The 25735-nt window shown below is 43.3% G+C and overlaps 1 protein-coding gene across 4 annotated transcripts; it reads right to left on the bottom strand.

Annotated features, from left to right (window-relative positions):
- Positions 1–87: 87 nt before the first annotated feature.
- LOC118503011 (D-2-hydroxyglutarate dehydrogenase, mitochondrial) lies at positions 88–23469 on the bottom strand. Of its 4 annotated transcripts, none has more exons than XM_036035829.1 (6): positions 23316–23469; positions 23007–23201; positions 1375–2070; positions 1015–1313; positions 786–942; positions 88–697 (listed from the first exon to the last, which is right to left on the bottom strand). In XM_036035829.1, the coding sequence occupies exons 3-6, from the start codon at positions 2038–2040 to the stop codon at positions 257–259; spliced, it is 1563 nt and encodes a 520-aa protein (XP_035891722.1). In that variant the 5' UTR covers positions 2041–2070; positions 23007–23201; positions 23316–23469; the 3' UTR covers positions 88–256. The 4 variants fall into 4 exon arrangements, with proteins under 4 accessions (XP_035891722.1, XP_035891721.1, XP_035891723.1 ...); XM_036035828.1 differs by having other exon boundaries at positions 23007–23266; positions 23316–23461; XM_036035830.1 differs by having other exon boundaries at positions 1375–2098; positions 23007–23427.
- Positions 23470–25735: the final 2266 nt, after the last annotated feature.

The raw sequence follows: 25735 nt of genomic DNA, 5'->3' as shown, positions 1-25735 counted from the left end.
AAATTATAATAGTTTAGTATGTTCAAAATTTAACCTTGCTGGAAGTAATTTAAAACTTTCGGTTTAGAAATGAATTCTCTCGCGGCATAAAAGAGTTCTTGCATTTTATTGTATGGCTAGCAAAATATACATTTCATCAACATTTTTTTTCGCAACAGTTTGTATAAAAGTTTTACAAAATAAGGTTAAACCCTGTAAACCCGTCTACCGACATCCGATTAAGTGAGCAGTCCAGTCCGCGAATTGATCCACTGTTCTACCGCGCCTGATCTGGCGATTCCGCTGGTAGCACTTTGTACGGGTTCAGTATGCCGTTCGGGTCGAGGAGCTGCTTCATCTGGCGCATCAACCGTAGCGGTTCCGACTGCTTTGAGTAGTGTAGATACTTGCGCTTGAGAAAGCCGATCCCGTGCTCGGCACTAACGCTTCCGCGCAGCTTGGAAGTGTACTCATACACGAACGGTTCAAGCAGACCGTAGATTTCCGGCGTAAAACGGGCACAGGAAACGTTCAGATGTAGATTCGAATCACCAACGTGCCCGTACCCGGTGACGTTGATGGCCAGATCACCGACACGCTCGCGCACGGCCAGCACAATATCGTAGAACTGGTCCAGGGGGAGCGAAATGTCGTACTTGAAGCAGTAACCATCGCTCAGCAGACTGTCCGCTATCAGTTCACGTAGCTTCCAGATGTTCTGAAAATGAGGTTATTAAAATGCTTAAAAATACTTTTATACTGTAATGTAAAAAGCAGCACGTGTATCTTCTCATACACCTTCATACCTTCATTTTGGTCGGTTCGTTCGTGACCGTACCGTCCACCACCAGGCCCTGCTCCATCGTTTGCTCCAGGAAGCGCGTCAGCTTCTCCTCATCGTGGCCCGCATCACTTCCGGACGTTTCGATCAGCATGTAGAAGGGATACTTCTCGATCGGCGATCTAGAATAGAGGAAGAGCTATCAGGCCGAATTCCAATCGCTTGCCAGACCATTTTTCCCCATTGCTGCTCACTGCAATCCAAAGAACCGGGTACAACTATCGAGCGACGGTGCATCGATCATTTCGCACGAGGACAACACCTCGCCGAGACCACGTTTGGCGGCCAGGAAGGTTCGCTTAACATCATCGTAGCTGTTCAGCCCGAGAAAGGCAACGTTAACCGAACGGGACGCGGTAGGGCAGAACATGGACAGCCGGGTGATTATGCCGAGCGTCCCTTCGGAGCCGATGAAGAGATGCTTCAGATGGTAGCCCGTGTTATCCTTCTTGAAGTTGGACATCAGATCGAGGACGCGTCCTTCAGCCGTTACCTACAACGATGAGACCATTTTCGTTCGTGGTTTTGTGTGGAAAATAGGCTTCCATGCTTACCGCTTCAACACCGAGCACGGATCCGTGCAAGTTCCCGTACCGCACCAACCGCAGACCGCCCGCATTCGTCGACACATTCCCACCGATATGGCACGAACCCTTCGCACCGAGATCGAGCGGCATTACCAACCCCCGGGCACCGACCTGCTCCTCCAGCGACGCCAACACACACCCGGCCTGACACACGACAATGCCCGCGTACTCATCGATACGCTCGATCGTGTCCATCAGCTGCAGCGATAGGACAACCTCATCGAACACGGGCACCGAACCACCCACCAGCCCCGTATTGCCGCCCTGCGGACAAACGGCCAAACGACGCTCATTGCAGTAGCGCATCAGTTCCGCCACTTCCGCCGTGGTCCGTGGCTTCACCACAACCCTCCCGTAGCCACGCACACTACGCAAATAGTCAATGTTGTAGTTCTGCACCTCATCTTCCGCGGTAATTACACGGCTCGAGTCCGGCCCACCAAGAATGCCCCGAAACACCGCCACATCGGCGTCCGTCAGCTCGGCGAAGGATCCACGCTGGACGGGGAAACGATCGCAGGTGAGGGCCGGCACTTCACGGCTTTTCGAGGCAAAGGTGCGAAGGGCCGTTGGGGTGGAGGGTAAGGCGGTTCGGTGGAGGGTAAGGCGTCGGAGCGCACTGCGCAGTAGCATGGTGGCTTAATCGAGGAGTTGACGATGATTCTAGAGGGACGAAAAAGGATGTTATAAGCTACAGCCAGCCGTCATAATTAAAAAATAAATTAAAAACTGTAAGGCTTTATAGGAAAATTCGGATGAAAATATGGCTAAACCACATTAGACAGTAGAATAAAAACGTTCATAAAATTTTAAGATAAAACAACTTTTTGGTTGAAATAATTTTTAGATAACGTTTCGCTAAACCTGTAAGATATAATTTTAGGTAAATAATTGTTTGGCTTATTAGCTTTTCCAAAATTTTGGTACGGTCATACTGAGTAGTAGTATCGAAGGCAGAAGTTTGAAAATGGAATGTATAAGTGATCTTCAATTGCCCGTCACTAAAATCGATCGTTCCACCAATACTGAAATTAGTTAAAGACAATCCAGAAGCGGCCGGATTTTTTTTTTACTAGCCAATTGGGAAAATAAATGGCCACAATATCAAACAATACTATTCTTTTGATGCATAACTAATCGTTTGTGGCTATTTTTGGCAGTGTATTTATTCGAACGGCCCTTAAACTTCCTCTCAAAAATATATCTGAATAAATTAAACGCAATCAGTGAGTTGTGAGAATTTCAATTCTGTTAGTTTATTGTAGAAGGGATGGCGCTTAGTTCCCTCGATATCGCCTAACGTCACAGAAAGTCGCAGCACATTTTGACGCTTAAGGTCAAAATTGGAAGACGATGATCATCGCCATGAATGATTAGAGCAGCCGCCGACAGCTCTGATTCGATCATATCACAGATCACAGCGTCGGACATCGACACATACAGGACACATGAGGACCAAAGGAAGTGTTAAGCTCAGTTTTAAAGGACTGCGGGCTATACTTTTGCAAAGTGGCAGCTCAAGCACGACTCTAATTAAACTCCTGATCTTATGGTCGTAAAGAAAATCACTGGTTCGTAGTGGAAAAAAGAGCTATCCTACATTGGATGGCTTCTTGCCGGACGAAAGCCCGAGTAGCAGTAGTCCACCATCAGAAGCGAATTTAATCGCTTGCTTGAAGGCTCGTGTTCACGAAAAAAAATGTAGATTTTTACCTCACAATTTTCCCTAGAGGTAGCATTGTTAAAGATACTCGAAATGCTCATGCCACACAGTATGATTTGAGCCTACTTCCGGGTGCGAACGTAGCACCAGAAGTCAAACTCACTCAAGAGCTTCTGTTCAGGCTAATAAGAGTCACGAGACTACGAATTTGCTACGGGTAAAATAAAGTCACCGACAGCCAGAAATGGCAAGCCGAAACCTTTCGAGGTTGCAGTGCCAAGGAAGAAGCAGTTAGTACTTCATTATCATTTGGAATCCCCCCCCGAATCCAAGGCCTAGTTTGCTGTCGATATGATTTTGTAAAACTCATCCGAAGGCTTGCTAGTTCGAGCCTGTCCTAGTGCAATTCGTGATTGAGTGCCAGAACTCTATCCATGAACGCTGGCTTCCCTATTCCTGGTACAAATCGGTGCTGATCTACGCTTACAGTCCACCAAGCTATCATCAACTTCGATTCCTTTTGGGTCGTAATAATGCAACATAAATTTGAGTTTATATTATTTATTATTTACAATTTGAGATTTTTTTTTATTTATGAACATATAAAAAAGAATCATGAATGTCATGTAGTCATTAATATAAAACTAAATAAAAAAAAGCATAAATACATCCATACCGTTACTCAGTCTTCAAGGCACACACACACAAACACTCGCACAAAAGCGGCGACATTGAATTGCATCAACACCACAATGCACCACGACGAATCGTCATAGCAAAAACCGCGCAAAAGGAGCATAGGAGCATTATTCGGGCCGTTGCTGCAAAAAGCTGTGGTCCTGTTTTGGCCGTTTGACACATTCCAGCCACTCAAAGGTGTGCGCCGTGTTTCGTTCTCGTTCTGTCACCCTTTGCCAGTTTTTCTTTTATTGTTTCTCCACTTGGCTGGTCGACCAACATTCCCACCAAGCATGCGCCCTGAAGCTCGGATAAGATATGCTCGGTGGCCAGCAGTGAGGAGCTCGGTCGGTAACCGAAGCTCGAAGGAGCCGTCCTTATAACCAGATGCAACAGGTGAGGAGGTTGAAATTATATGGATTTCCGGTTCCGGAAGCAGTGAGAAAAAAAAACACACACATTAAACCATGGAATGCTCCAGCGAAACCATCATCATATTGCTGCGCTTCACTCTGTGGCATCATCATTTATGAGCCGAGAGCATAAAGAATCGCATAAAAATTCTCAACTGCTGCTCCCTGGCAAATGTTTCTTCACTGCTGCCGTGACCGCGACCAAAAAACCGGTTCCATTTGCTTTGTGGCAGAGAGAGAGAGAGAGAGAGAGAGAGAGAGAGAGCGAGAAGAAAATGCGAGGAGAGAAATGCTGGAAGAAGCAGACGCCGCACAAAGGCAAGAACAAACCCATGGCCACTACACAGCCATGCAAAAAGCGACCATCTTCTGTGGAATGCGGGAGAAACGCTTTTTGTGCGCACGTTTGATATAGCAATTTTGGTAAAAGCGTTGTTGTTTTATCCTTAAGTTAAATCGTTCGATTTTGATCATTTCGTTTGGGGTATTTTTTTTTTTCAATTTAATATCTGTTAACTGACTACTAATCAATCAAAATACAATTAGCACGAGTTCTACTTATATTTGAATTATCAGGATAATTTAAAATCATATTCATATACAGAATAGGGCGGCCCGGTGGTGGAGGCGACAACAGCACTGGTCTTCACACGGCAGGACCGGGGTTCAAATCACATCCGGACCGTTCCCCCGTGGTGAGGGCTGACTGCCCAACTACGTACGTGGTATCTTTAAGTCTAGTAAGCCAGAAATGGTAGACATGACCAATTTTTTACGAATCGAAGAAACATCTTTTTTTGTTTACAAAATTTAATTTAAGCTATACTAAAATAAATATTGGTTTAAGGCATCGATAAAAAAGGGTTCAGAGCATCATTTCGTCATTATCATGAAATTACGGCACAAAAACATATTATAAAATAAAATTAGTCTATTCATTGAACAAGCTTGACCACAGTTTTTGTATTAGCTTTGAACACGCTCTCTCTCTCTCTCTCTCTCTCTCTCTCTCTCTCTCTATTTTTCTATTTTAAAACAGTCTAGCTGTGTTATTGAAAAAGTTTGATTTTGTTTTATGTTACAGCAATGTTTGACTGCATTTTGGTTGTTTTTTTGTTGCTCAATTTTTTTTCAATTTTTGAACGTAAACAAAATTGATATAGAAGGTTAAGATAGTGAGGATACTTCTTGCCAGTTTGATTATTGCTAGTAGAAGTATCGAAAGCAGTAGTTTGAACATCTTATTTAAATCTCTCTATTGAGTCTTATTCTATTGTGACAAAACAAAAACTTTTTATCATTAATTTGTGCTAAAAACAATTTTTTTAGCAATATTTGTTCATATTTAAGCACACGTTTTACTGGCGAAAAGTTTATTATAGGTTAAAGCACAACAATGAAGTGGTTGCTTGGCTCGCTCAGCAGGACGACAGGACCGTGGTTCAAATTCCATCCGGACCACTCCCCCGTAGCGAGGGCTGACTATCCAACTACGTGGTATCATTAAGTCTAGTAAGCCAGAAATGGCCATGCATGACAGAAGAAGGTCGTTGGGAAGAAAGAAGGTCGCCAAAGAAGAAGAAGTATTATAGTATTTAAAACTTAAACATAATCATACAACTACTAGTTACTCACTATTAACACTAGTCACGAATTAAATTATTTCTTGTGTTTATAATATTATGTTGCAAATTTTTAATGCATAAATTAGATCAACGATTTATTGAATCATATTTTGTAGTGTTAGCTGTACAAATATACATTAAATTCATCCCCAAACCTCTCTAGAATAGAATAGTGAACAGAGTGAATGTAAACTTCATATATTTGACATTGTCTAAGCAATTTTTATTTTTAAAACGCTTTTCAAGATAATTATCTAAAAAAGTGGGGTTTTTAGAAATCGTTCTAGTAGTTGCCAGTTACAGAGAGCCGATTGAACGGATTTATCCATTGCCTATGATTGTTAACACAGCGGACCTGGAAACAACTCAACATCAGAATCGTTACGCCATGCTCAGGCTCAGCTACCTAGAAATTAGTTAATTTAGACTCAGAATTATAATTTCGTAAAAAAGGAATAGTTTGTTTCGTTTCACTACTGGTGAGCACTCTCCTTCTTCTTATGATTTTACTCGTCATAAGTCATAAGGATAGTCAGCTCTGAGTACGGGGAGGCGATCTGGATGAGATTTCATCTCCCGGTTCTTCAGGGTGAAGACCGGCGCCGTAATCGCATCGACAATAGGACCGATATAGCTTTTTAATTGATATTAAATAGACGAATGATCCATCACTTCTAAGATCAACGTATCAAAACGATATCGAGGAGGATTTTTAGCTAGCTCACGGGGAGACGGCCCAGATAGGATTGGAATCTCGGTTTTGCCGCGTAAAGACCGGCGCTCAATAATTTGCTTACTGTCCTCAAATAAATGATAAAATTTAATTTTAACACTTCCTATTAACATTAAACACATGATACCGTTATTTTAATACGATCCGACGTATCTTCAAAACCAACGTTTCTTAAATGTGGAAGCCGAATTTTGTTGCTGAAAATAAACTATGTCTCTCACAGGTTAGTAAATTGAGTCATCGGATAAAAGAATTAAGTTTACTATAACGTTCCATACGAACCACATAACGCCTAAGCTAGATAGAAAGTAGAACATTTCAAACTTAGAAAAACCATGTAATATATATGAAATGCCGTCGAGAAATTGGTCGACCTTCGCTGTTTTCCAGATAAAGATTTTTTTTCTTTAAATTCCAGCATCTTATTTCGCATTTCGTATAAAGTTGTAGTAAATTTAACTTCCGTTATTTTTTTAAGATGTGTCTGCTAATGCGCAAACTTTAGGGAATGTAATAGTGGAACATCAACGCAACAATTTCCATTGCTTGACGATTTGATAAGTTCCCTCTTGCTGTTTGGAAACATTTTGCGTTATTGTATAAAAACCCATTTTTCATCAAAAAATTACCAGAGTAATATATGTTATACTTTGCTTGTAATGACTTTTTCAAGCTTGTCGAATTATAAGAGCTTATAGAATGAGGATAGACGGCCGGAAAGTACGGCCTATTAAGCTATGCTGGCTTCGTTCTAAATTAAATTTAATGATGGAAAATTATAGTGCCAAAAATCATTCAACCCGATGGAATACTAAATTTCTGTCAGTTTTAGAATGTATTCCTCTTAATCGAAATTTTTCTTCCCAGCATAGGTTATCATACTGATACCCGCTCAAATTTTCACGAATGGTTCCATTAATTAGCTTTCTCACACATTCTCTAAAACCTTGCTGAGAATTTTACTTCAAAAACCCGGACGGTTATCAATGTTAGCCACAACGTTCTGGGGTGAGAACGTTCAGTGAGAACATTAATATATTAGATGAAGAGCAGAATAAGATCATAAATATTGTAGCAGGGGATTAATATGAAAAATAAATGAAAAGTAGCGATATCACTAGCTTCTTTATACATAGGCTCACTATAACTTCAAGAGGTTACTGGTTGGCTCTAGGAACTTGGCCCGATGTTACTTTTAGCTGAATAGTCAGTCACCAGACTGTGCCTATTGTTAACTTCTATATCACTTATTCCTATTAAATGGTCTTGTAAAATAAGTTCTACTTTTCTTACTTGATTCTAAGAAATATTTATAACAACATTGACAAAAAATATACGATTGTAATAAACGACAGTCGCCCAGATCGTAAAGTTAAAACTTACAATTGATAACAAAATTGTAAACAGTACAATGCTAGTTGAATTAATAAAATCCGTTGTTGTTAATATCAACAGTTTTCTAACTATTCTATTTCGAATCAGCTTATCACACAATATAGCAAAATGACCGACTTCATAGCTTGTCTCCATACTAACTTTCCCGTCGCGACAACCTTCCCTGGAACGCCATTCCAGCCATTGGCCGATCAAAAATGGCGTCATACTCGTCGTGCTCGAGTGGAACACGGTAAGGGCGAACGTCCATCGCGCCATCGCTATTTAAAGCTTGCCATCGGGAGCAGAGCCGGGAGGAGAGGAAGCAAGGAGTAAAATGGTTTGAATGTAAAAAAGGTCGCAAATACGCGCAAGCAGCAACGAGACATTTTTAGCATGAGGTGAAAATGTTGGAAAAGAAGGAAAATAAAGGACAGTTCCCATCTGGTGCACATATCTGTGAGACAGATTCATTGCTTTCTGTTCGATGTGCATGCACTTAACGCATGTTGATGAAAGTGTTGTGATAGTTGTTGAAGTTATCGTAATTGGAACTAAACTATTAAATTTATTATTGTTATTTAGAGATTGAAATAGCGTAATCCAGTCGCAGCAAATGATTTTGATGGCTTTGTGGCAGTAAACAAAATTGTCCAACACGTTGGACTTTGGATAGAGCCTTATACACATTTTCCTACTTTTTCTACTATACCCACATAATTTCTACTTGATCAGTGATCTTGAAAATCCGGATTGTAACACTAAATTGTAGTGAATTTATTGTATTTGTCTCAAAGATATATTCTTCTATAATATAATGACAATCTGGAAGTATAACGTGCGCTCTGTGAAGTAAGATGATAACGAAGAGACCAATATCCACGATCATTGAGGATCATAACTAATTCTCGGTGGCTTGCAGCTCTAACTAAAAAGCTAACATTATGGGTTAAATCTAGCAACAAGTCGCTAAAAATAACGCCACTCGTCATATGACCCCCCCTAAACTGCCTGCAAACGAAAACAAAGAAATCAGACCCGACACACACACACACAAGACGAGCAAAACTTGTAGCAAAAATAAGGTGCCGATTCCATTCCAAAGAATAATTGCTGGCGTGGCATTCGTCGTGGTCGCGATATTCAGCGCGCCCCGTGCTCGGTTGTGCCGGTGTCGGTGCAGTTGCGCATATGTGCCATTTTTGTACGCCACGGTACCAAGCGAGCAGACAAACGAGCAAGTAACGGCTCCCGCATTCACCCGTGGTGGCGGGATCGGACGCGGTTTCGCGCGTCAACGCAATGCAACGTCGTCGCGGCAAGAGGAGCAAAAATACGCGATGGCGCATGCTGACGATGCGTTACGAACATGAACAAAAGAGGCATTATAAGGAGATTTTTTCTTCGGGTTGTTGTTCCTCGTCAAAGAGGAGTTGGGGTTTTGCTTTTACTTGTGTCGTTGGAGGCTGTTCTTGGAAGCATTCTTACATTCGATTTAAAATAAGCGATACGCGATCTTATTTTGCCTAGAAATGGTGGAGCAACTCGCTGTATTGAAGTTGAATACGTGTTTTTTCTCACTCATCATTACTCATTCCACATCGCCAACGAGCGACTGACGGTGGTTAAAATAAATCCACAAAACACGTTTGCTTGCGTGGATGTGTGCTTCTATGTGTGTGTGTGTTCGCGTATTACGAGCCGCACAAATGCACATACACACACATTACCACACGTACATTGGCTTTACCAAAGCGGAAACGCTAAAAAAAAGCAATAAAGTCAGCGTAACTGCAACAGCAACCCAACTCAATCTCGTTTTTCGCTCTCTCTTTCTCTCTCTAAGCCATTTTTCTGTATATAGCAAGAAAACTTTCCCCTATATTTGTACCTCATACGCGTATGCTAGAAAATGGTGGTGGGGGATTTCCATTATGTTGGCAGCGGCACACTAAGCCACGCCCTTTTAAAATGTCTCCCAACTTTTTCCTTCTTCTTCACTCCAACTCCTAACGCGTTTGTAGCTCTATCTCTTTTTCTCCTCCTCCATTTCAACCTACCCTACATGAAGAACAAATCTGCCGTGGCTTCAGCACCGAACCCTAGTGTGACACCGTTCCCGGACTCGAAGAAGTTCGAAACGACCAATACGATTTGTTAGGTGCGCAAGCGCTCACGTACCCGTAACCCTAACCAGACTGAAGGTTTCACAAACGCACTCACATTTCAAACGCACGGCATCACGTTTGCACTGCGTTCGCGAGGCGTGCAGTAGGCGAAAGCGAGAGACAATCAGAGTGTTACCGTGGTACCATTCTGCTTGCGCACACGGGCTGGGAAGCACCGAGCGGGAAAAGAAGAAGAATCCAGTGCCAAGGAAATAGCGTAAACATCCACAATTCGTCGTCGTCAGTTCGGTAGCATACACGTCGATACACGGCAACACGAGGTTCGGGTTGTCCCGATGGCAATTAGCAGCAGCAAAGGAAGCTGCTGTCTCGGCACGTAGCACGTAGTTGCACAGCATCGACATCGGCAGCAAGGTAAGCAACTTTGAAGTTCTTTTTCGTAATTTCGCTCCATTTAACATGCAGGCGTCGATAGAAATATAGAGCTCAGGGATTCTGCTTGGCTTTCGTCGCAATGGATGTGGTTGTTTTGGTTTCTGCTTCTTCCGCTTCTTATCCATTCGTACCGATCGCAGCAGCAGTCCATCTGTCAGTTGTCAAATCGTGGCTGGTTGTGTGCGTATGAGCGAGACAACATTATAGCTGGCGCTTACCTGTACGGAGCGTCAGAGCGAAACAGCTAACACTGCCGAAAGGGAGCAGGCAAAAAAGGGCTTAACATTTTTTAGGCGTCTTCACAGCAAAAGCGGGCTGTCGTTTCCTTCTACCCTCGACCACCTCGGTTACCCTGTACACAGCAAACCCATAAGTGCGCAAGTGCTGTCAGTTAGTGGTTGAAAAAAAAACTTCAATTCGTGAGAGAGTGAAAAAAACAAGAGTGAAAAAGAGAACGCATCTCCGCGGAAAAGGGTCTCTCTTTCGCAAAAAGGTAAACAGCTTGTTCACTTACCCTCGCACACACACTCGCGAGCGTCTGTCTGTACACGGTAGCGGCAGCACTTAACGCATCGATCTCCCTTCAGTGCGGCCTCTTCGCAGGGCGCACACCAGCTGCACGTCCGCGCCATCATTATTAGTTCGTCCGTCGCCGGTGTGTTCCCCGAGAGCAGCAGAGCAGCTCGCGCTTTTTCCTTCTTGGCTTGGTGCTTTTCCCGGGCCGGCACCGTGGGGTGGTGGGCAGTGTGGGTGTGCGCGCGCACGCCAAGTAAGTGATCCAAGTAGTGCCCGAGGAAAGCAGCCTACTGCTGCGAATGCGAAACGAACAAGCTGCCTTCTCCTGGTGACAGCATACAAACACACATACACACAGCAGTAGGGGACGCATTTTTTCGTGGTCGTCGTTGCCGTCGTTGCTTTCGCCCATTTGATTGGTTCTAGCCGGGAGTTGATAGTGGAGGGTTGTGGGCTGATAACAGACAGACCACGGGTGGTAGGGTTTTATGGAAGGAAAACCCAACTAGAACCAAAGCACCCCGTAGTGTATACGCAAACGTCGCTTGGTTGTGATTAGCGAACGCGCGAGTGACAGAGAGAGAGGGAGCGAGAGAGTGGCTGTCATAAAAGTGCGTGATGGCGTGTGGGTGAGTGTGTTATCAACGCAAGAGATAAGTGAACGCGTGGCGATAGGCCCTTTCCGCCGATACGCCAATATTGTGCAGAATGCAAGCAATTGGAGAGTGAGCATAAAAAAAGGAACGTGAAATTTAGGGCAGTTTTCCAATGTGCCACTGTGAAGAAGAAAATGCACACACAAACACACGTACAGACGCACGCATACAGTGAGAAAAGTAATTGTTTGACAGCCGTCCGTTAGTGGTGGAAAAAAGTGAGCCAGAAATCCAAATTTTCTAAAACCGAAAAGAAAACCCCTTCATCAGCTATGAAAATGAACGCCCAAAAACAGGGGAAATGTTTCTAATCCGGCAAATTAATTTCCCACCCAGCGAATGTCGGTGAAACAGTGCGGTGGAGCCAAAAAAAAAGGCAACATGATGTGTTTTTTTTTTCTTCTTGGTGTCGCGATGGAAACGCATCCCATCCAACAGCGGGCAGTGATTCCGTTTGCCCTGCCGAAAAGTGTACGGTTGTGTGGTGTATGCAAGTGGTGTGAGTGGGAATTCACCAATACACGTTACAGTGTGTGCAGCGCGTCGCGTCAGCTTGTCGTCTCTCAGTACCTGGCAAAAAAAGTGCGTCAGTAGTGGTAGCAGGGTAGCTTGAAACGATTCTCGCACACACTGTTAAATCGCCGCAACATCATCGACGCACGGAGCAAATAGTGCGTTTGGGTGCGTGTTTTTATTGTGTCTGTGTGTGTTTGTGTCTGTTTTTTTTGGTTCTGATGCCTGCTTCGAACGTCGCTTTCAGCTGAAGATTGTGCGGAAAAGAAACGCGGAAAATGAATCGGAAAGGTTGGTACAATTCGTATGCCTCGGTTGGATTAATGTGTTTTGTACCTTGTGCTTTGTACCTTTCTTTTGGGGGGACTTTGAGATGCAGGCCTAAATAAGCAACAGAATGAAAGTACTGTTGTTCTTCTGCAAAATTGGATGGATGGCTATGCTGGTTTTGGATAAAAATTGTTTGTGTTTCTTAAAAGTAGTGTAAATGTTGCACTCTGAAGTTGGACACATTTCGCTACATCTCAATCATTCTTTTAAAACATTTGTTAGGTTACTTCTGTTAATATAAGGGTTCAAGAATATATTTTTCAAGTTTGTTGAGCTATTGATTTGTTTAGGCATATATTTGATTCTTTCAGTGAGTTGTTGAATCCAATTTCTGACGCTGTATTCCTGGATCTGCTGAGCTATGGATACTACGATAGAAAATGTATGATTCAACAACGTTGCCGAACAAATCAACCTCAACACCGGAACTATTCAACAACTCGATGAAAAATTCAATTGTATACCTGAACAAATCAACATTTCTCAATTGAATTATGTAAAATTCTATTGCTATTAAAAATTTTGTTAAAAAAACATGAAATTGTGCTAATTAAAAAAATCTTTAAAAAAAATTAAACAAAAAAGAGGAAACAATTAACTCATCCACTTGGGTGAGCCACTTCGCCGAAGAGCAGAATCCCTCAACCAAACGAAATTGGTGATTGATCGTATCTAATGATTAAAAAAGCACACAAGAAAAACGGAGACTGTCGATACGATCGGCGCTTTGCCAGCCCATACTAATGGTAATGCGCCTTTGTCCAACTCAACCTCGCACCCGGGCCAGATCAAACACCGAACATCCTGGCTGACTGGCTGGCTGGCTGGCAACACACCGGCAGAGCAGTGAGGATCAATTCTTTCCGTTTGCTTCGATTAAATGTCGTCTTCCTTGCCTGCTGTGGCTGTCTTCCGTCTTGGCCGTTTCTTGCGTCTCTGTTTCGCTTCTGCCCCGGTGGGAAAACTAAGGACCTTCTGCTGCTGTACGACGTCGGCTCGACCGGGTGCATGATGTTTTACCTTCCACCACCGTTTTCCGGTGTCTTTTCCCTTTCCCTCTCTTTTTTTTTTTGGATTAAAATTAACGCACGCACACACGTACGACGTTTGCTGCCGAGCCTGAGAAGTTGCGCTTCTTGGAAGGAATTATCTTCCTGAACACACGCACACGACGCAACGCCGGACGGTTTAAAATGTTAGAAGAAACCGAACCGAAAAAGGAAGTCCTGCTTCAGGGACCTTTAACCATAGCATGCCGTGGGAAAGTGCAGGATGGCGCCATGGCGAGTGTTTCCTTCCTTCTTCATGTATATGTTGTCGTCAGATGTGTTGTGTTTCGTAATTAATGTCATGCCACATGTTCGAAGGCTTCACTAGCGCCCAATGGCTAGCTCTAACGAGGATGTCCAATTGTAGATAAAGTTATGGCTTAATAAATATTCTACGAAAGGGAGAATTTATTGTCCTTGTTTAACAGCGTCTTTGTTGTACGATGCTATTAAGAAATAGTAAAAATCGGGCTCCTATTGCACTAACGTTCTTTAAAACAGCACCATTAAAACACAGATCCTTGCAGGCTCAAGATTGAGCACTCAGCATAACAGCCGCGAGATACGCGGTACAGACACACTCACACATAAGCACACATGGACAGGATTGCTCACACCAGCACCTTTGCCTTTGGGCACCAATTTGATTAATGACAGGTCATTATCGGGTCTATGCTCTGCCATGTTCCAAACTGCATGCGAGCTTGCAGAACTGTAGCGCAAGCAAGAAAGGCGGTCCTCACTGACTGACCACGCGAAAGCACGAATGTCAGACAGACAGCCACACATTCTCACACTTGCTCACAGATTAACGAGCGCTGGCGTGATTTAACTCCCAATCGCGCGTCCTCCGCGAGGTGGTGTAGCTACGCGACCATTTGACACGATAATGTGCTCTGGTAGGGGTCTCGACGGGCAACGAGATGAAATAACCTGTCAAAATCAGCTGCTACTACGACGATCATCGGGGGTCGTTTGATTTATCGACTACTGGTGTTCGCAAGAATGAATGATGGGTGGAATGAATTTTGCATGATGAATGAAATACCACGAGCGTTGATTAGTCTACGATCGTTTGATGATGAGTTGCGCCCGTGGCGATCTCTTAGGGTGGTTCGTATGCCCCCCTTTATGTTATTGTATCTCGCGCTCTCCCTCAGTGGTTCATAACTGTACACAAATGGGTTGGAGCAAAACAAATTCAATCTCCGGTTTTTTTGCATTGCAAAACGTGAGAGGTTTTAGCTAGGAATGTCTGGCTTCCTCGACTCTATATTTATTCAAAGATGAATAGTTTGATATCCAGTCCAGTCTTGTGGAAGATCAGCGCCGTGTCACATGGCTACTCCAAATGTAGATCATGTGCCGATTCTTCGTCTTTGGCCTTACAATCTCGGGTGACCTTAAGCTTCGGGTTTCTTTGCATTATTTTACTTGCTAGATAATCAGAACTACCGGATTACTGTCCGCGAACAATTTTATATCTAAAAATTCGTGTCAGTAACTGTCATTTCTTCCAATGCAACCAACCCACACATGTGGGCTTATATTCACCAAATTTAAGCTATCCGAGTTGGAGACTAACATCCCTCTCAGCCAGAACGATTCCCCAATCGAAAATGGGACGTTTTATTGCGATTCCTTAAATAAAAATATCTGTTTGAAGAATCCTTTCTTCTTTTGTGTGGGATATCTCAAAATGTCTTCAATGCCAGTCCCAGCTATTCTTATTCTAGCTTCCCTTTCCTTTTCCCATGACATGAGATTGATTCCTGAGTTCCTAATTTTCATTCCTAACATGACAACACAACGTATCTCCTTCTAAGAACGAGGTTTAATAATTTCTATATTTCATTTTAGTCAACAATTATTCTCTAATTCTGCAGAGAAACATGAAATTCAATTCCTAATGATGGCTCAATGGTTTATAAATGAGATAGGAAGCAATTTTTAAGAAAATAATCGCTCCTTTAAAATATCTTGATGGCCAAGAACTATCAAACGAGATACTCCAAACTTAAGTTTAAACTACCTCTCATCCGGTTAATGTTTGCAATGCATATGATAATTTTATTCCATTTCCTTTATCGAAGAGATAACTTTCGAATAAGACGTTAAGCTTGGATCACAGCTATTTTATCCGCCAGGTTCCAGTTCCAGCAAGGACAAGGACACGACAAATGTTCTTATGCATTCAAAAACAAGTTTCTGTTCACTTCGCTACAATGGTGGTGCATGGCACTGATCCGGCCGTCCTGTTGAATCAGTTGAACAGTTCTCAACACACAATCCGATTGTGTGAGAGGAGAAATGATTGGCGAAGAACATTTGGGAAGGGATCAAAGCTTTCTCTGTACGAACGCAAGGTTGGCAAGGAGGAGGTGGAAACATTTTCGCTCGAGCCAACCGTTCTAATGCTTTTTTTGTTTGAAACCAGATTGAAAATGCATTGCGAAAATGTTGTGCTGTGCAAAGGCAGACGATGTGTTTTGTTGATTCGCTCTTGGCGCCGCCCGTTGTGCTGCGAAACCGTACAACGTTTCGAAGCCAGTCAAGGTCGTTACACCGACCGTCCGAGTGCGAAAACGTCACCATACACGCGCCGGTTACGCGATGGCGGAGTTTGGTGGTCCCGATCCGTGTGGCTCACAGTGCGCCCAACTTCCCGACTTCTGTCTCGTGCACGGCGAGACAGGCTAACCCTGTCACCAACACCCCTCCGCGCGAGTGCGCGAGTGCAACTGAACCACCTTCGGTTTCGTGCTCGGAACGTAACCCTCAAACCCCCTGAAGTCGGTCGGACACGGTCGTCTTCTAACTTGCGAACGCTTCTTGCGCTTTCCGGGCTTTGCAAATGAACCGGTTTCACACCGATGTGGCGCATGAACCTTACCGGTGGTGAAAACGTGGGTGAGAGGGCACTGGAACTGGCACTCGGTCCACGGGCGTACGCTGCTTGGACGCGGTTAGAAAGCGGTCGTAATAGTAATAACAATAATTATCGTCATCATCGGGATTGTATAACCTCGATCCGGCGCCCACCACATCCCACTGCCGACGCGCGTGGCAAGGATCCGAGTGAGGTTACGAGTTGTGGCTTCGTTTTTTGTTTGTTCCTCAGGCGAATCGCTTTGATCTGGATGGGAAGTTAGGTTGGGTTGGCTGACTGGCTCCCTGGCTAGAAAGGAAGTTCACGACGCAGGATTGCGGAATCTTTTGCTAAAGTTGCGTCGAGTTGGTCAGCTTGTGGAGAAGATGTAGTATTTAATGGTGTGTTGAAACATTATAAAATGGCGTTTATTGTAACTTGCGATGTGTCTCACTACAGACGAACAACTTTTAATTGCAATCATCAGCACCAAACTCGTCTATTGTTGATGCGCTCATCCACAGCAGCGCTCAGTTGCGGACGTACTTTGATGGTTTTGATGGACGGAGTAAACAGTTAGCCACTGATTGCTAATTATTCATGTTGCATTGATACTAAGAATTAATTATGCAGAACCCGCCAAACTTTAAGAGCTGGGTTTAGCTAGTTCATTTACAGATTCTTGTTATAATTTAGTCTGTAGTTCGGCAAGTGTATGTTTGAGGATAATAGAATTATTATGAAAATAACCCCTAAAAGAGTTTTCCAACTGTTCAACACTCTCAGACTATCACGCTGTAAACATGTTAGATACCAAGGCTTGATTCACTGTAAATCGATGAGTGATTTTGTAGTAATTTTGCTAGAAGCTAGAAGGCAACATTGGCGCCGGTCTACACACGGCAGGACCGGGGCACAAATCCCATCCCGACCGCCTCCCCGTACGCAGGGCTGACTACTTTGCTACGTGTAAAATCCAGTCACAGAAAGCCAGAAATGGCAACCCTCTGGGGGTTGTATTGCCAAGGAAGAAGAAGACGATGCACACCGTAGGACCTTCTAATCCTCGTTATAAGATAGATTGCGTTGTTATCTAGAATCATACATTGTTTTAAATGTTTGGACGCTTGTTATATGACCTGAGGAATCTATATTGGCTTCCAAAATCGATAGCTCGACGTGGTCCGGATGGGATTTGATACCGGTCTGTTCCTGTGCGAAACCACGTGTTAGCAAATATATTGCTCAAACTGAAAAATACCCAAATTCAAGCTTGATAAATTTCCTTGGATAAGAATTCCTTATTTCTATACATATTTTTCATGTTTTGCTCAAGGACTTCCTAAGCATTTCACTTCTATTCATCCTTCTTACCTTGCCTGCCACAGCAAGATGTCGAACCAAACGTGTCCCAAAGAAGCATGCAAGAAAGAATGTTTTACGAACTCCTCCTTCATTTCGCCTCACACAGCAACTACCAACAAAGAGCAGAGAAACCGTTTTGGTACCCCATTTTGCTTCGAAAATACCGACCAAAAACCTATGATGACGAGCAGGTAGTATACATTCGCCCCGGAGGTCAGAACCATCCGGTAGACACTCGCCTTGGTCCCAAAGAGAGAGAAAAAAAGCAGAATAAATCCACCCGCAGACTGACTCCCCCAATCGGGGAAATAAACATGGCGGAAGGAAGGGGGGCACACAGAACAGAACTTGCCGCCCTCCCGGTGGGGTGTAAAAATGAGAGAGGGTACGCCAGAGAAGAACAAAAAAAAAACCGCGTGTTACGGAGATTGGTAGACATCTGGATGTTTCAGTGCGTCTCACGAATTAGGGATGTACGGGCTGCTTTCTCTGGCCACGGTGCTCCGACCAAAAAAAAAAAACGCCCGTCCCAGACCGAATTAAAGAGGAACTACCGTATCAAAACAAAAATGGGGTTTCTAGTCGGAATGGAAAGGAATGGTCGGGAAAAAAGGTTGGTATGTGTTTGGAGAGGTTTTTTTGCTGTTGGTGTTGTTGTTGGTTGGCTCTTGTTGACAGTCATTTAATACGACGAAGGCAAGGATAAGACTGCGAAAAAGGTGCGTAACTCAGTGTACTCGGGGTTTTGCATAGGAGTTAAGCTGTATTGCTTGATGAAATTTTGGTTGTATTTTCTAGGAACTTGTCAAGAACTAGTTAGGATATCAATAGTGCCAAAAGGGAAAAGGATCCTTATTTCAAGCCAGCTTCAAATATTTTTTTTCCGGATGTCGCAATTGTAAACTAATTTAATATTAACATATATCCATATCCTTTCTATTGCAAAGGATTAGAGAACATTTCAAACCAAATTTTAGCAAAACTTTTTGATGTCGGTACACTTACAAAAAATCCCTGCCGTTCTTGAATAAGCTCATGGTCACAGTTGTTCAGAACTCCAGAGTCTCGTTAGTGTCCCTTTTTTTAATATCCTCTCCAACGGTTCTGGATCCCTGCACTAATAGTACATTTCGAGCAATATTTGCCTAAGTGTCCTGTATGCGCTCCGTAGAAAGTGTAGTAAGATTTACGAGAATGTAAAAACTTTTCAAAATAAATCCGCGCCCATTTGATGTTCGGGAGACACGTCCCATTTGCTGTAGGAAGGATAGGAAGAGGATACAGGAGAGCGAGAGAGAGAGACGAGATTTATTATGCTGTACGGGCCTAATCCAAGCGTTACCTCCTCCTGCATCCCCTAGCGGAATGAATAAAGCATGTTTAAAGCATATAAGGAGCTTTTTCAACGCAGTTGATAATTCAACCCGGGCTCAAGGGATTTGTAAAGAATGTTAACAAAAGTTTCTATGAAGTTGCTAAACCACTAACGCCACATGAACGCCAACAGCTTTAGTTGGATTATTCGAGAGTTAAAGTTAAAGTAACGATCACTGCTTTTGCTGGAAACATGACAGATATTACTAATTTGGTATGTTCCTTTATAGATTCCAATACACTTGCTTCATTCCAAGTACAGAATCTCACATCCGAATCGCGCCATCAGTACATCAGCAGACGGTGCAATACACTGTCCAACGAGTAGACGTCACAACGGAAGACAGACAACCCCACAAAGCGTTAAAATGACATCTTCCCTGTCGTCTTCGCAAAAGAAAGTGAAGAATTTCACGTCTCTGGGCGGAATTCTCACCGTCCTCAAAGGCTGAGCCGGAGCAAACCTCCTAGACAGACACATTCAATCAAGCGAAAAAGGTTTGCCTCCATCTCGTTTCAAGAAAACAAGACTCAGGTGTGGAGACTGTTTTTTTTTAACGATGGCTTTATTTAGTAATTTCCTTTTGCAGGCTTTTGCGGAATTGAGGAAGTGTTATTAAAGAAAAAAAAAGGAATCCACTAACATCAGGCGGGACAAACTTTCGGTCGGTGGTAGTCGGCGAACGTTGGAAAACGATCCTATAAATAATGTGCTATGCTTTGGGCTAGTTATCTTGATCAGTTTGCGGTAGATCGTCTACGATATGGCACATCCTCGATGGGCAATCCTTCTCCTCTAATTCGACCAGCGCAAGGCGGCTTGCCATTTTCTTCATCCTTCGCCGAAGATAAATCGATCATTTGCCCCCTTTTTTTGTCCCTTGCTTTTTAGTGCACGATAAGTGCAAATAAATATCAGTTTCTTTCGAGGTCATGCTTTATGCCTGTTGGCAGCTTTCCATCGGGATTAAGTACGCCTGCCAAGTGTTATGTACGGCCAGCAAGATCTCTGTGCGTTTTGCCGACCCAAAGGTCATCGTCACGAAAAATCCTTTTGCTGTTTTTTTGGAATGTGCCTGAAGGACATGTATTTAATTTCCTTTGGTACTTGTTGTCAATTCCCATTGGTTCGATAAAAGCCTATCCTACTATCACTTTCACCGGGATTCTTCTGACGAAACGAGAAGTCTAAGGCAACGCAGGATGTGCACCGGGCCCCGAAAACATGAGGCCTTCCCGGAACGAATCTAAACTATTAGATTCTTTGCATTTTGCTGCCACCACCAGCCCCTTAAAACTGAGACCGATGACCTTTTGCGAGAGAACAGAAATGAAAATGGGAAGAAACGCAACAGCCCAACAAGTCGCTCACCCTGTGACCATATTTCGCATTCATTGCTTCTAAACACACTTCCAAACGCCCCCCTACCTCGAAGGGTCGTCTTCTTCCGACACTCTCGAGCAGACGAGAAAGCACACGAGGACGAAAACGGCCAGAACGGGTCCTCCGGGATGTGGGGAAGGTCATAGAAGTCTTTCCGTCTCGATCTGTTCTTGCTCATCTTCACATGTGGCTAGCAAGTTCTAGCTCTCATCAGAATATCGTTTTGTTTTGGTTTTGGCACTTATAATTAACAACTGTTCGAAACATTAGTCATTATCATAAATCATGGTTTGATCGTGTAGCGTTCAATTTATTAAATACAATTAGTGTCAAACATCGGATGAGGCAGGTGTTGATGCTTTTGGAGGCTTAAATTGATTCACCTTTTAGTTTGCTGCAATCTAGTCGTCGTCGATATTACTTCAATCGAGCCGTTGTTGTACTGCTCTCAGCAACCAGTGATTTATATTTTAAACTATTTGCCTCATTTCTTATACGCACTCTCAGAACTATTAAAAATATTCATTCTTTTCTGTTGTACTCCTTATTTTGTTGCAGAATTTGATGGTTGACATCGTAAAGGAAAGCAGAAAGTCATACTACACGGCGTTGTTCAGTGTATTTCTTTTAAAATAAAAAAATAGTGTGTATTCTGCGAAGGATGTGTAAAGCAGTTAGAGATCTATTCTGGTAAGTGAGATCATTGTTAAAATCCTATCTTGTTCTTGACTTAAAGGCCATTTCAGCTATGCTTGCCAGTCTATTTGATATCACGTAGCCGGACAGGCAGTCCTTAATACCGAGGACCGGTCCGAATGGGATTCGATACCCGAACCTGTTCTTCTAAGAAACAGTTACGAAACGGAAATATGTAAGGTTAATTATGCTTTCCTTGCAACAATTTCAAGAGAGAGTTCGAGAGGGACAACCAAATAAGATAATCGGTTCTAGCAGGAATAAATTAATGAAGACAACAATTGGCCCAAGTTTTGGTACATTTTAGGGCTTATTATTTATCGCTTTACTATCGATTTAGTCTATCTCTTGTCCCCTTTGGTATAGGTATTTAATTTGTGCAGCCAAAAAATTTCTATTTCTCACTCGCGCATTGCATCTGATGATGCATTTTTCATTCCATTCTGCTGTTGTTGATGTTGTTGTTGCACTTCGTCATCCGTCCCGCACAGTGTTGGAGGAAGCATATGAATACCCGACAGGACGTTGAGACGACGTGGCAGGGGGTGATAGGTTGTTGGCCTATTGCATTTATATCGAGTGATGACGGGGTGATACACACGCACACACACACGACATGGTTGATGTGCGCGAATATAGCGCTGGGAAGTGGATCAAGGTTAGCAAGGCCTGGGATCATATGGGTTACTGGTTGCTCTGCAGTGGCGGGTTCCGTTGCCTGAATCGGAAGTAGAGAGGGCAGCTTGTCGGTGGAATCGATTATCAGGGAAAAAGGATGGACGAACCAGCTGAAGGGATGTATTGCCAAAATTTGATCCCTTCCGTTTTTTGTATGGAACAACCAAGGCCCAAAAAAAGGGTGTGAAATGGCCAATATTGATTTGATGGGATGGTTGAAGGGTTGAAGGGAAAGCATGGTACCGGATGGGTTTTGATGAAGCATCAACTTCCAATTGTTGTCATAGGTTGTTACAAAAAAAAGTTTGGCATTTTTGAAGATTTTTTCTAAAAAATATTTTTTTTTAAACTTAAAGAGCATAATTTTAATGTTTCAATGTATATGGTCTCCATTCAAATTAACATACATGTAAAACCTCTTAATTAAGGGCTTTATGGCCCCGTCTTAACTTTTTTGATTATGCCGTCGGTCGTCTAATGTTTCAATCCACTTGGCATACAGTCTATGCTCTATGCTCTATGTTTTCGGTCCGAACACAACCTCACATCACGAGTGCCACAAACTTCTGTATCTTTTAAATAATAAAACGTAACTTTGATTGAGGAGGCCCCACACAACATCCTTTCCTCAATTTTTAGGGAGCTGATTTTTGGATTCCCAATCGCCAAACTTTAACCGAGCCCGTCCGTGTGCCAGCAACATACAAGTGCGTGCGGTGCGATCTGGCAACGTTGCACTGTTTTGGCTGTCCCGGCCGGTTAAAACGTTGGCTTGCGTTATGCTCACACGCACACACGTGTGTAACCAAGGGCTACACGAACAGGTGTGTGTGTGTGCACGAACGAGTCGTGTGCAATAATGATGCTTTGCGTGTATGGTTCGCGGTTTGACAGTTGCACAGTTGTGTGTTTTGCTATGTTGCCCTTCAAGAAGTTTTTGACAATTTCTTCTTCGCAACACCGGCCGTCTACCGACGACGTATCATCTTCAAGGTCACTTTCCTCACCATGGAAAAACGCTTCACAATTACGCCTCGCACGTTTGTATGCTAAATGCTGGTTACGTGTCTAACCTCCACTAACCTAGAACCGTTTGCAATGTTTACATCGATTACTTACCGGAATGCGATCGATTTTTGTTGAGAACGAGCGATTATCACAGCTGATCAATGAGTAAGGGCGATCCCCCACAAAAACCCCGGCACGATTTTGCACTGATGCTGCGTTGAATGATGCTCACCAACTGATTAGCTGTGTAACTGTGTAACAACACCTATTGCGCTCTGTTATCATTTACCGCACGGTACGAATTTTCTGCACACACAGCCACAGCGACGTGTTGGACGGTAGTGATGGGGGGTCCCGAAGAAAGTAAACACCTTTAATTTGATTAAGTCACCGTTCCCCAGCAATGATTGCTTTGTTTACTTGCTTGCGGTTATTTATTGTTGTTTCTTATCACCGCCGAGAAACCGTGTGCTGCTGCTGTTCTGCGTGCGTATGCGCTACATACAACGACGACGACGACAACCAGACAGCCCCAAACAATACGTTTGACGTTTACGAACTGATGCTGTCAGTTGTATGCTCCGCAACTGACAGCATCGTTTGTCAGATGAGCGCGAGGCGATGGTGGTGAGTCTGTGTGCGTATGGCGCTTGGTTGGAATGGGAGAGAGAGAGAGTGTGCGTGCCCTAACGGCGTTGTAAACAAATGGCATTGCCTAAAAAAGATGTCTTCTAGAAACAAATATGAAGATGATTTTTATTTCCAAAGATGGACGCATGATCGTGTCGTATTGGTAGATGATGGCTGAGATATTCTAATTTAATGTGATTCGTTTTTGGAAATCCACTTGTAGTAGGTACAGCGTTGCTTGAACCATCCTCTCACTCACACCATACCTACAAACGGCTACCAATCCGGCGCGTCCTCTCTCTGACGGGTGAATTCTTGTGCGCCTGTTACTTTCTCTCGCCGACGGTCGAAATATCCAAGCCAGCCATCGCTTTCGGTGCTGCCATCTTTTTCGCCATAATCGCCTACGGCTACCCAGCATTGGGTTGCAGGGGTGCTATGCCATGGTTAAAGTTTTCTGTACAATCACCACCATCCACACGTTGGAGGAACGCTCGGGAGCTCGTGGCGAAACAGTTCAATCTGGTAGCGTGTGTGAGGTTCGAATGGCTTGCTTTCTTGCATGCGCATTCGCTCTCTGTCTCTCTTTTTCTTTTCTTTGCCTACTCCATCTCTGTCGCTCTTGCTTTCTTGCTTACAAACGCATTCCGGTCTGTCGAGGATTACTGCGCTCGTGAAATTCGAACGAACGAACGTTCGTCTGGCGGGAGTTACTACCTTCCGGCCTGGTCTCCTGTTACTTTGGTAGAGTTTCAGCCGACGGAACTTTTTTCCGGCATTTCGAGTTTGGCCCACCGAGATGGGCCACCGGTTCAGTATGGGAGCGAACGAGAATGTGTGTGCCCTTTTATTGTGCCATCATTTGTAGTTTTGTGAATTTTAAATGACGCGGAATGTAAAAACTAACCAATCTTTTAAGCATGATGTGTGGCGCCCATCGTGTTTTGGTGCATTCGGTGCAAATGCATTAGCGCTGATGTGATGCAAATATCGTTTCGCCAAAGGTTGCGCACCCGTCGGCTTCTAAATCAATGGTGCTAGAAAGGTTATTTTCAAATATTTCAATAAACTTATAATACAATTGCTCGTGTATTTCTGCTGTATACTGGCTGTTCTTTCATAGCTTCAGTCCCTTAATTAATTGCCTTGATAAATCATTCATGGCTTTTTTATGGCTTAAGATGAGTTCCTTGTACAACTAAAGATCAGAGAAATCAGTAGCAGTACAGTTTGGGTTTCTCGTTCAACATTTTAATATTAAAGAAAAACATTAAAGCAATTAGTACAAAACAATTATCATCTCTTGTAATCCACTGTGTTTTTTATACACAAAGAAAAATTATATTTTTAATGTTTGTGCCTCTCTCTTTTACTTATATTCTCTCTCTTTCTTTACCTATCTTTCTAATGTGAACCAATGATGCAGTTATATGGCTTGTTTCGACCTAATAAACCTGTTTCGAATAGTTCTATTAAAGCAAGATGCACGCTTTTGGCAGTGCAGAACCCCGATTCCAATCTGAAAGAGTTTCAGGTATTAATTTGTTCCTCAATAGCTCTTTTTGATAGAGTTTCTCCCGGCAAGAACTTTAATCCGGCTTAAAACTCCACCATACAGCCGAAGAGGCAAATAGAGTATTCTAATCTAAACAAAGAGTTCCAAATAATGGGTAAAAACATGCTTTCCAGACTGTTTTCCACGGTTCCAATATTTGTGTTTTTGTTTTAAACCTACACCAGAAAAGCAATCCGCATTGTCTGTTGTATGCAATGAATTATGGTTACATATTTGAATTTGCTTACATAGTTTCTTTGTCCAAAAAAAGGGAAATAAATTATTTTTAATGAAATTTTCCACCAAATACAAGCATTTACCCAACTGGCGTGAGACGGTTGTGTGCGAATAAAACACCGATTTGGATGCATTTTACGAAGAAAGGCGGCAGCAGAGCTGGTACTGAGCAGAAGTTGCGGAGGAAACGGCCGCTTTTTTGCTGCTGCTGCTGCTGGTATTCTGCCAGCCATCCCATTAGCACACTGTTGGACGCCTTCGATAGTCATTTTTCATCTTGCGCACTCTCTTTCACCGCTTGCCGATGAAATCCCTCGGGGTGGTAGAGAAGCGAACGGGTCGCGTACACAACACCACCCCATTCGCCCTCTTCGTATGCTCGGATCGGTGCTTCTTGTGCTTCTTTTTCATGCTACTC

This window comes from Anopheles stephensi, chromosome 2 (genome assembly GCF_013141755.1).
Source record: "Anopheles stephensi strain Indian chromosome 2, UCI_ANSTEP_V1.0, whole genome shotgun sequence".
NCBI lineage: Eukaryota > Metazoa > Arthropoda > Insecta > Diptera > Culicidae > Anopheles > Anopheles stephensi.
Note: the sequence above shows the minus strand (reverse complement) of the source record. Positions and strands in the feature narration are given on the sequence as shown.